The sequence below is a fragment of the Mya arenaria genome, chromosome 9 (genome assembly GCF_026914265.1).
Source record: "Mya arenaria isolate MELC-2E11 chromosome 9, ASM2691426v1".
Taxonomy (NCBI): domain Eukaryota; kingdom Metazoa; phylum Mollusca; class Bivalvia; order Myida; family Myidae; genus Mya; species Mya arenaria.
This window is the reverse complement of record NC_069130.1, coordinates 74659748-74672264: the sequence shown is the minus strand read 5'-3', so window position 1 is coordinate 74672264 and position 12517 is coordinate 74659748. Positions and strand designations below refer to the sequence as shown.

At 34.4% G+C, this 12517-nt stretch overlaps 1 protein-coding gene across 1 annotated transcript; it reads left to right on the top strand.

Moving 5' to 3' along the window:
- Positions 1–8026: 8026 nt before the first annotated feature.
- On the top strand, positions 8027–9169 carry LOC128246382 (G-protein coupled receptor dmsr-1-like). The gene has a single exon (XM_052964565.1). It carries the CDS (start codon positions 8027–8029, stop codon positions 9167–9169), a length of 1143 nt encoding a protein of 380 aa, XP_052820525.1.
- The last annotated feature ends 3348 nt before the right edge of the window (positions 9170–12517 follow it).

The following is a 12517-nucleotide window of genomic DNA, read 5'->3' as shown; positions in this document are numbered from 1 at the left end:
TACATTTCCGATATATTATGGATGTTTCCGTACATGCTGAGTGTACGGAAAAGTAACAATTCCCGTACCCTATGGATATACGGAACACACATGCTTTAAAATCGTTTTAAATTTTGTTATCAGGAAAGGGTAATTGTCCTTTCATTTGACAGCATATATGATATGAACAACATTTACACCATTGACTTGCAGAGAAACAGGAATATGTAAGTAAGAGTCACGTTTTGTAGAAATTGTAAATGCTTTTTTGGTTTTAACAGCCTTTGATGAAATTAAAGAGAAATCTTTATGATACAGAAGAATAAGATTTGACAATGCTGAGTGGTGTAACATTTGCCAGCTATATGATACGATCAACATTTATTACATATACCATTGACTTATTCGTTTTTCCGTGTTTTAGAGTAACAGGAGTCGCGTTTTGTAGACATATTAACGCTTTTATGTGTTTTAACAGCCGTTGAAGAAATTACAATGACATCTATATGATACAAAATAATTGAATTCGACAGTGCTGGGTGGATAAATTCACGGCTATAGCCCGGGAACGCTTAGTTTCCCGTACATGATGAATATACTGGCGTGTACAAATCCCGTATATTATGGATGTTTGGAAATATACAAGTAACATTACCCGTACAAAATGGAAACATGGACATGTTGTGTTTCCCGTACATGCTTAGTGTTTAGTTTCCCCGTATATGCTGAATATACCAATGGGGCATACAGGTTATGAGTGGAGGGGTTCACTCCTAAATGTTAAGACTTATATATATAAACACATAAGGCTATATCACTTTTAGTAAATCGTAGGAATTAACTAATACATTTTACAGATAAGTCCACAGACGACTGTTTCAATTTATGGGTTACCGAAGAAATTGGGTGCATAACTAATATATGTTGTTTTTATATTGAAAGGTGGCACCTAATATATTTAAGAAGTGTCATCACTGTCTTTTTCTCGGGTACTTTTATGGCCTTTTCAATTAGTGCATGTCGCGCGGAGATCATTTGTTTTCATAACCACATGGCCAGTGGGTCATAAATGTACGAAACACGAATTATTAAAATTATTAATTAATTTCATCGACAAGCTGCGGAAAATATAATTATCATATTATGCATGAATTGAATAATGATAAATAAATAAATAAATAAATAAATAAATAAATAAATAAATAAATAAATAAATAAATAAATAAATAAATAAATAAATAAATAAATAAATAAATAAATAAATAAATAAATAAGTAAATAAATATCCAGCAGGTTTATCTCACTTATAATTGTAAATTATTTTATAGTATCTGTGACATCTGCTTTGATGAATGCTGATAAAATAAGATCATATCTAAGATAAGGCGTCAAAAGAGACCGATTACTTATTAAACACAACAAAAATATTCATTAATTTCAAGTTTTCTAATTGATTTTTTTAAAAATTGCATTAAGTTATAATTTTGAAGAAACCAGATTTTTTTAAATCTTAATTTTATTGAAAATGGCTCTAATTGTTAGTTTACTTTCTTCATAGTTTGACTCCTTTTATGAACTTCCTTTTCATTAAAAGCAGATTACCCTAATCATCCCATTGGTATGAGGGAGTTGAAATAAAGATGCTCTTTAAAGATGCATTTTAAAGATTGACAATTTTAACATTTTTTTTAAGTTTGGTCTCATCTGATGAATTTGGCATCAACGCCATCATTTCAGTCATATTATAAGATAACTCACAGTATAACAGATCTCAACTGTTTTGAAAACTGCCAAAATATTTAGTTTTTTTTTTAAACGTTAGTATTATTGTAACGCTTTTAGCCATAAAACATCAATTTTCAAACCTAAATATGAACAATTGTGATTTGATCATTTGTCAGCAGTCTTATACCATTGAATCCAGAATATTACGCAAAATTGGCTCATTCCAAGACAAAAAAAAGTTGTCAAAACGGTCAATCTGTGAGAGTGCAGTTTTAATACTCATATATTATTATGTATGTAAAAGAAATGCAGAGGAAGTCAAAATCAATGTAATTGTGTTAATGTCAGTGTTTGGCTCTCCTTATCTTTCTCTCAATCATAAAGAACACATTTGTAATAAATATTCTGAAGTGCAGATTGTCGGAGGTCATGGCGGATAACAAAGGGCGACTGATAAGCCACGCCTTATTTGGACGCTGATTGGTCAGTCGGGTATTGGCCAGCTAGTTTGACTGACAGCCCGCGTTATGTCAATTAGTGATATGATCATTTACTTTGAAAAACCACATGGCCAGTGGGTCATAAAACTATACGAAATACAACTAAAAACACACAAATTCTAAATCTTATTAATTAATTCGACAGACTGCGGGACATTTTATGACCGAATTAAATATTAATTGAAATATTAAATGAAAATTAAATACATATGAAAAATAAATACATATATAAATAGCCAGCTTTCTTATCTCACTAACTATTGTATTTGCACAATTGTGACAACTGTTCTGAAGAATGCTAATAAAATCCGCTCTGATGTCATATATAAAATAAGACGCATCTGTTTTTAAAGAAATTAGACTGAATACTTATTAAAATCAAGAACAATAATCATTAATTTCAAGTTTGCATGATTTTCATTGATAGCGGTTGACTCTAACCCATCCATTGGTATGAGGGAGTTGCAATAAAGATGCCCTATCTTTAAAGTTGCACTCTCTTAAGTTTGACAGTTTTTACTTATTTACGTTTTGTCTCAGAATCAGCTAAATTTGGCATCAATGTCTTCACTTCAGTCACTAAGATAACTCACAATAATTATCACAACTATGTGGAAATCTGCCGAAAATTCTATTGGCGTAAATTGAAATTATTATAGTCGCATAAATATGCATAGCAAAAAAGAAAAATTGATGTTGTATGGCTAAAAGCGTTAGTAGTAACGCTTTTAGCCATACAACATCAATTTTTCTTTTTTGCTATGCATATTTATGCGACTATAATAATTTCAATTTACGCTGATATAATAATAATAATAATAATAATAATAATAATAATAATAATAATAATAATAATGATAATAATGATAATAATAATAAAAATAATAATAATAATAATAATAATAATAATAATAATAATAATAATAATAATAATAATAAAATAATAGTTAATAAAACAATTTTTATATTTCGTTTAAATTTTCAAGAAATGCGTAAGTTTTAACCAATATTTAGCTGCTGGTCATTAAACCAATCAAGAGCGTATAATCAATAGCCAATCGTAACAGCGGGATGCAGAAAGCGCGAGAATCGATATCATCTGTGTCATTACATGAGCCAAATAGCAACATGGAAGAATACCCAACAATAATGAGGTAAGACTACGAGCTAGCATATTATAAGATATAATTGTTATTTATTTTTTGATGGGACATCGAATATTAGTTAGTTATTATGTCTGTGAACCGTGCATTGGTTGTTATAATTCGAACGTGAACCATTGAACAACCGGATAAACTTTAATTCTGATAAAATGTTGCATGGGTTTGGTATTTTAATTAAGGTACAGCATTGTGAGCTTAAAATATTTTTAATAAGAATAAATGCACATCAGAATAAAGATGGAAATCTAAAAGGTTTGACATTTTGACATTAGACAATTTTTGGCTCGCTGGTACAATTTTGAGGGGAAACAAAATAATAAATATGTATGCCTTTATGAATAATTACAAGCTATGTATTGAATTTACTTTGATTAAATATAAGTTTGCATACATTGACAATATTTCATAAAAATGTCATGTACAACACAGATGTACGAGGGGTGTCCGGAAAGTTTTGAGACTGCATTCATACAAAAATTACCACTTATAGGATGCATTTAAAATTTTATCAGCTGTCAATTGTATCTAGTATAAACAAATCCTGAAAGTTTCAACAATATACTGTGAAGTGAACGTATACAACAAACAATGCAAAAAGTACAGGTTACAAGCCACGGTGCACTTCGTTGTCTCATTTACAGTTTTTCAAAATACGCTCCTTCTGCACGTACACACTTACGGTGACAATCAACCCATTGCTTGAATATCTGTTCCAACCACCCTTTTATGATATTATGAACAACTGTTCTTTTTAGCTGAACGGATCCGCCAATTTCCCTCACTGTCCTCCGCCGGTCTTCTTGCAACATGTCTAGCACTGACTTTCACTCTGACTCAAGACTGGCGTTCTTCCACTCGCTTGAAATCGCACGGCATTGAAACGTATATGCCAGCGAAAAAGAAAAAGCCCTTGAACATGTTGGCTTTGATTTATACCGTGTTAGAAACGTATAAGTATTTGTAGGAGTTATTCCGCTGCCAACTCAGTGTTTGATCATAGCGCGCTGCTCCGTGCGTGACGTCAATGTTGGATTTGTTCCGACATCTTCGAAATACCTCTCTACTTTCGCTGATCGTTACAATCATGTCTACAGTTAGACTGCGTCAATAATTTACACAGTGATGCAGCTGACGTCATTCTGTCGTCTTATGTTTTGACGTGACGTTTTGGCGTCTATTATTCAGACGAAGTAGTATATATGAATTTTGAATAGTTTTCAGAAAACGTCAATTTCAAAGTGCTCCGTGAAGCTCTAGATGGGCTGACTTGACAATCATTTCCTTACTTATCATGAGATCATTTAATTTTATTTTTCAAAAGGAATCGCGTGAATAGTCTATATACACAGCTGTTTATTGTTTGTTGATTTATATTAAAAAACATTTTGAAATATAGACACAGTCTCAAAACTTTCCGGACAACCCTCGTATGTTTATGTATTATCACATCTGGGAATGGACTGGTTGAATTTTTTAGATCTGCACTCTCTCAGATTGACCATTTTGACATAAAATATTTTATCTCAGATTTAGCTTACTTTTGTATAAATTCCTTCAATTCAAGCACAAAGATCACAGTCAATTGCTAAAAAACTGCTAAAGATTACAGTTTTTAATGTTTGAGAGTGCATCTTTAACAAGTCTATACTTAGATATATATAGGTTGTGTCACATTTTTTAATGTTTTTTTCTATCACGGGGTTTTCTAACTTCATGGTGATGAATTTGCCATATTGCTGTATTATATCAAATCTGCATTTCAAATGTCTGTACGCCATAAGCTTGCTGTGTCTGTATAATTTCATTTTTCAGTGACCTGATGTCCGTGCGCAATTTGACCTTATGCCTGAAGCCAAGAAATCGCGGAATGGAACTCATATTAGATGTGTAATGTTTTCTGGATGTTTGTTTTAACAGCCTGTATAAATTGTTGTTTGACAAGACAGTGGAATTTTAATAATACAAGATTTTGTTGGAGCAAATGCCACAATAAAATGATTATGTTAAGGCAGATCTAGAATGACATTAAACATTGATTACTCAAACCTGATATTCTTAAATCTTATGAATTTATATAAATAGTAGTTTTTCCTATGTCTATAAATAATATTTTATAAAAAACAGCATGTATTTGTTATTTCTTATCATTCGTGTCTAACACGGTCAAACCCTTTCTATGTCCATCCCGTGCGTGTACGGCCTCCGTATATTCATCCCGTACATGTTCCGTGTACGGGTCCGTATATCCATCCCGTACACGTTGCGTGTACGGAGTCCTATATCCATCCCGTACACGTTGCGTGTACGGGGTCCGTATATTCATCCCGTACACGTTGCGTGTATGGGGTCCGTATATCCATCCCGTACACGTTGCGTGTACAGGGTCCGTATATTTATCCCGTACAAGTTGCATGTACGGGGTCCGTATATCCATCCCGAACATGCGAGTGTACGGGCTCCGTACATCCATACATATATTTTTGGCAAAATAATGCTATGCTAAAAATATGTATTTCTTCAAAAACACGTGAAAAAAATATAAAATATTTTTGTATATACAATGATAACTCCGTATATCCACGGGTACGGGGATGGATATACGGAAGTCCGTACACGTGGTGTTCCGTATACGTATTCGTGTACGGGTCCTGTACACGGTGGGTGTACGTGTCCGAACACGCCCGTATATTTAAGATGTACGGGACCGTTCTTTCCCGTATATTCAACCATTTTCCGCAGTGTAAGAGAACGTTATATCAAATTAATCTTTGTATTGTGATATGTGACGTTGTGTCTATCTCGTAGCGTGTCTGTTTCGCGTTTTTCCTTTTCTCTTAAGTAATGATACTTAATCTAAGTAAACACCAAATAGCTGTTGGTAGATACCTCTATGATTCTTTTTGTAAATCCAAGCTACAAACGACGCTTTCTGCATTTTTGTCACATTATAGATACTTATCAACAAGTGAGTTTTAATATGACACTATTTATGAAGTGAAATCATTTATACAAGCATGGTGCTTACGTTTCACACGCTTTTATCTTTCTCGATGTCTGAAACGTGAACGAGTTCCTATAATATTCTACAAAATGTTTATCAGCAGTTGTTACTTAAACATTATTTAGATGGCCTTTGTCAAAATCGAAGAAATAATTGTATTTGTATTCCATAAAGTTAATTCTACTGTCTTTTTCTTCTTTTCAGGTGCATCAAATGTGGAAATGTTAATAGAAAAACAAACCCATTAAAGTACGCAGAAGCGATCTTAATTCGATTACAAGACATCTGTCATGACATCTGATGTCAGTGACATCTGCGGTTAGTGCACTAATCGTATCACTTAACGTTATGACGCACCCTTTTCGCTGTTGTAGTATACACGAAACTAGTGAGCAAAGTTCCAGAAGAACAAAGAAGTTAATTGATGTTTTGAAATAAGAAATAAACATACGCGCCGCTTTTGGATAAAAAAAATAATAAATAAGACGTTCTATTTAAAACAGGCATTACCCGTCTGACTTTCATGCAGATTTCTAATAACTTACTTTCTTCAAGATGTATGGAACCAACCGACGGTCTACAAACGTTATCACTGCAAAATGGCCATGTGTTATGCCGTGATAAAAGACTACAGTCACTACAGTTTTTGACATCGGCATATCCGTAGTGAGAAACTAGATGCTCATTTACACTTCGAATTGGCAGAAAAGTGTATTTATCCTAAGAAATTATTTTGCTGCCGTGAGGTACCTTTTTGCGATGTATCTGACATGAAATGCGCATTGGTCGCACTTTTAAGCATTTTAATATAATGATTAGTTGAGTTATGTTTTGATAATGTTGAATGTCAATATACCTCAAATCAGTTGAACTTGAAATAATGTTACCTGACAGGAACAATTAAATGATGCCTCGGCTTTTATACGACTTGGCATGTGACGTCATTTTCCTTAAATATTTTACATAGGTAATCATTTGGAAGATACGATTAGATGATATGTGTCGGTTTGATCTTTAATAATGTTTTCTTTATTTGTTCCCAGTTTTAGTACAATGGTGCTTTTTATTATAAAACTCTATGATCACACAGTTTTAAACCTTTTATTTTATAAGGCAGACTGTGTCATAGTTTCAAACAATGACTGCATCGTATCTTTGAAAAGTTTTTGCATTATGTACTCTGAATTGTATTCCTCCGTCTGCAGATAGAGTTGGGATCTCTGAAGTACTTGGGGTTTACCTATAAGTTTATTATTATTTGATTTGTTATTAAGTTTCCTCAGTTTAATGTAAACTTTGATAAGATTGACCTTTTATGTTTTTTCATTGTTTAGAATTGTTGGGATAAGAGTGAGGTTTGCGCACGTAAACCGGTTTAAACTCCCAGTAAATTTACATTTTGCTGACCGTTCCAAGGCGGAACCTAACAATCCTTGATAAACATACCTACTTTTGTTATGTATGGTATGTATGCACTGTGCTGTTTGTGGAGTTTTGTGCTGTTCTTCCATGTTTCTTGTTTGTGTTTGTTTTGTGTGTTCCATGTCTTTGGCGTTTACCCAGTGCCATTAAACCGGGTTTGTGTTTAGACTTTTTGCTACTGAGCCTGTTTCTGTAGTTTTTCACATAAATATTGTATAATATCTAATGCTGATACAATGAACACAACAGCAGCAGTAGCCACCACCTCGGGCCCTCCGATGATCGTTTACCATACAGAAACCCTGGACGCATTTAGCAGATGGTACAGCACCATTCATGGCTATGTAAGCATTATAATATGTGTGTTTGGTATTCCAATGAATATCATAAACATAATAGTGCTAACTAGGAAGAAATTACAAACGCCCATCAATAGTGTGTTGACTTGGTTGGCAGTTGCCGATATGGCAACAATGATGTCATACGTTCCTTTCGCCTTTCATTTCTATATCAGCTACTCAGCGAACAGTATGTCCGCGGAGAAAAACACGTGGGGATGGATGCATTTCCTGCTCGTGTATCTGAATTTCTCCTCTACTGCTCACACAATTTCAATATGGCTGTGTGTAGCCCTTGCAATTTTCCGTCATAGCCATATACATTCACCGGCCAAAGGAAATCTAACAAGAATGCGACGCATAATTCGTGCACGAGTGGTTGTAGGAATAATATTCATTGCGTCCATTATTCTGATGATTCCAAACTATCTTAGTCATTCGATTGACGAGTGGCCATGGAAGGACAATACTACAATATATGTCTTTGAAAAGTGGAATTTGGGTTCCGGAAACGTGAAGCCTATGATTCTTGTCAGTTTGATTTTATATAGCTGTCTGGCTAAGCTAGTTCCATGTGTTTTGATAATAATCTACGGGGCGTTGTTACTTATAACCTTGAATAACACAAGATTAAAAAGCAAGAAGCGGATGTCAGGGAGCGGTTCAGTTAACCAGCCTTCTCGGCGAAATCGTGATATGTCGAGGACTACAATGATGTTATTGATAGTCATTGTTCTATTCCTGGTCACGGAACTGCCACAGGGCGTGCTAATTATGTGTTGTATATTTCTTAAAGATTTCTTCGAGGAAGTTTATATTCCGCTAGGCGATTCCATGGATATTATTGCCTTAGTGAACAGTAGTGTAAACTTTGTACTCTATTGCTCTATGAGCCAAGAGTTTAGACGGACGTTTATAAATCATTTTTGGAAATGTGGGCGGCAAAAACGTAGACCTCAAAGGTCACTTGTGTCTAGCCACTACAACAATGATCAGCTTCATGCATCACTAACCGAGTTCTTGCCGCTCAACCCGGAATGATGAGGATAAATGTGTTTTAACATTCTGTTATCCTTTCACATTACTCAATGATGAAAAACACACGACCTGGTACTGGAACAACACCGCATAGCTGGCTATTCAACTAGGAAATTATACCGGACATTTGTGGCTTATATCACATATTTTTATACATTTGTTTGGTAGTTTGGAAAATATGTATATATGTATTCATTTAAGATTAATGTAACATACGAACCATATAGTATTAAGTTAAAATGTACAGAAATATTAATTTAATTATTATTATGCTAATTATGATATTCATAAAAATGGCCAATTCATATCTAGAGAATACTTGTTGTTTTTTGCATTTGATAGTTAGACAACTGGCTTAAAATGGTGGTTGTTGTCTTAACCATGACCCAATGTATTCAATGTAAATATTCTGGTGTGTATTTTGCATATACATGTATATTGTACTTCGTAGTATTGACATCTGTTATTTTGCAAGAATTGTGATGAAGAAAGTCTGTGATGTATGATAACTTTAATTGTTTAAATATATTTGAAGACCATATAAAAAGGTTATTTTAAGATCTGAAACAACGATATATGTGAAAACAGTACAATTCCGGACCAGATATTTCAAATATTTACAACCTAACTTTGGTAACTTTGTTGAATGTGTTCAGAGAATAGGTCGAGATAAAATTCTAAATAGCGATACATTCGCTTAAATAGTTGTGATAATATTGGTTTTAAAAACGCACCTGCAGACTACACTATCTTGACGTCATTTTAATTTCGCATATCAATAAGACCCTTTAATGACCAACGCGACTACATAGCATTGTTTCATGAATAAATATTGTTTTTAAAAAAATGTTGCTAAACTACGGCATTTTGCATTCATCTCAATTGTTCACTTTGTGTATAGATTTTTGAAGCAATTATATCAGCAGAACAAGTAAAATCTTGTTCACATTCAATTAAATGTTTATACAAACGGGCGTTGCTGATAAATAAGGTTAATGTGTCCTCGTCCTCCCACCGTATCCTCTTTAGGGGCAGTGGAAGATGTGATTGCAACTATACAAATACCTGAAATATTCAGTGTTCGAAGGTTCGTAAAGAAAAATACTGTAAGTTATTTGATGCACATTTTGCATCACAAATTTAATTACCAGGTGCTGTTTGTTATCCTATTGTTCCCCAGCTGTAATCTTTGATGCACGTTTTTACTCTGAGTTAAAATCAACATGGCAAAAAGTAGCGACAAACGGTACCTAGTTTCCTGCCTCACGAATTGCAATACAGTTATATCGCTTGTTGCTGACGGAAGAAAATTAGCTCGTCTACAAGAATTGACCATAGGCCATATTATGTCTAATTTCCCCACATGACGTTCGATTTAACGAGCTTTTGAAGTATATAACCTTAGTTGAAGAACTTTATTTCTTAACGTCACTAAACCTGCTTGTCAACGTGAAACAGACAGCGTCAATAACGACTACAAACATTTCCTAAAGATCAAAACTGATCAGGTCATCGGCTTCCGTTACATCCATCTCCGACACTGTTTCGTTTAGATAGATACCGTCCCCCAAAAGCTGTTATTTGAATAGTGGATCCGTTTGATGCCATACGAAGAAACATATATATTCATGAAGTCGTTAAAGCGAACCCTGTCGTCGAACCCGGAAATGTGTATGGAAGTCAGCTACTGATTGACAGCATATGCATGACCACGATGTATTCTACATCTGACACTCCTGATAATAGGGTAACATTCAGAACAAAAATGCGCCCATGCCGCCACACAGTTAACTAACTACCCATTACACGTTAAAGTTTGAGGCGATAGTTCGAACCAGATCTTAGCAATAAAAAACAAGCAAGGAAACGGATGCCAGTGCACTGTTATTTTCACTATTAGGAAGAGGTCGTTGGCACCTACTGGTTTCAAGCTGCAACACGAAAAAAAAGCAGAACAAAAAGAATTTTGATTGGTTTCCGAGCGATACGGAACCTGAATCAGACATGCATGATAATGAAGTCGACCAGAAAGGGTATCTTTTTATACTAAACCTGCTACAAAGATCCAATTAAGTAGAGGAATGGTAACACGTCAACGGCGCTTATGAAACACGGAGTCAATCAACTCTTTCAAAGTAGACTGGTTTAATGTCATTAAATTGTTGAAGGCACTGACAAAAAACGGCAATATCAAAGACTTGCGTTCCGTTTGGTGAAACCCACTATATGTTTTTAATAAACGATTTACTGCTGAGGAGGACCTGGAAGGATATACATGTATTTCCTTTATTCCTGCTTTTATCGTAATGGAATTTAACAGCAAAATAAACGCTTGCGGTTTTCGAACTGCCTTTGCCTTTTTGTTCAACCACTATGGCAAATGTATTCATACGTTGTTTGTTTTACATTACATACAAAATACATAAGAACTATAACAAATACACAGCGACAGGATGTAATATCAAAAGCTTTTTGTCCAAACATCGGAAATGCCTACCTTGCTGCCGATCTTATTAACAGTCCCTAAAGGTAGATATGTAGTATTGATAACGTACAAGGTCGGACATTTCAAACACGTCAAAACAATTCAGTTTTAATGGCTACCTACTCAGATATTGTAGTAGAGTTTTCTTTTTAATATTAAATGATGTGCTCCTTCTTTTGTTTGTATTCGATATTTATGGGAAGTCAAAGTGCAGTGACCCTCAAAAACACAACCCTTGGCTTATATGATCATTGCGTCTGTATTTGACAAACATAATTATCCCTGTTTCTAATCAGGGAATCGTTGAATGGGTCTATTCAGCAGTCAAAATTAACTAACCAAAATGGATATAAACACACAAATGTGCAAGAATTGGTTAGTCAATGTCATTGGTAGGCTCAATCTTCCGAACAACACTAACACTTAATATGACCTTATCCCAGCTAACACAAGCCAACAATAGTCTTTCCCCAGACGGAACACGTAAAGAGCCTTGCTTAGCAAACACATTTTGATATACAAAACCTCAAAAAGTTACATGTCTATGCCTTAAAGGCAAACCTGTAATGCGTTTATCCTAATTACACAACCGTGTATGGTCATTTATCTTAAGTTAGGGAAAGGCCATTTACCTGCGCACGTAACCTGAATGCAAAGTTCCCAAGGCCTACCAGCGTCCAAAATATACATACTAGTCGACATTTAAATTGTTACACATTGGACTGTAGTATAACGCACTGAGTTGTCATACCAAGAGTTTATTTGTCTGGTAGAATATAAGGTTAACTTGGGGTAGCTTTGGAATTCCGGATAGCACACCAGGAATCGAATTTAACTTTTATTGCCACTAGCAAATTTTTGCTAGT

What these genes read in the sequence shown, in the direction of transcription:
- LOC128246382 (XM_052964565.1), top strand. Translation starts at nt 8,027, where the DNA reads ATGAACACAACAGCAGCAGTAGCCACCACCTCGGGCCCTCCGATGATC.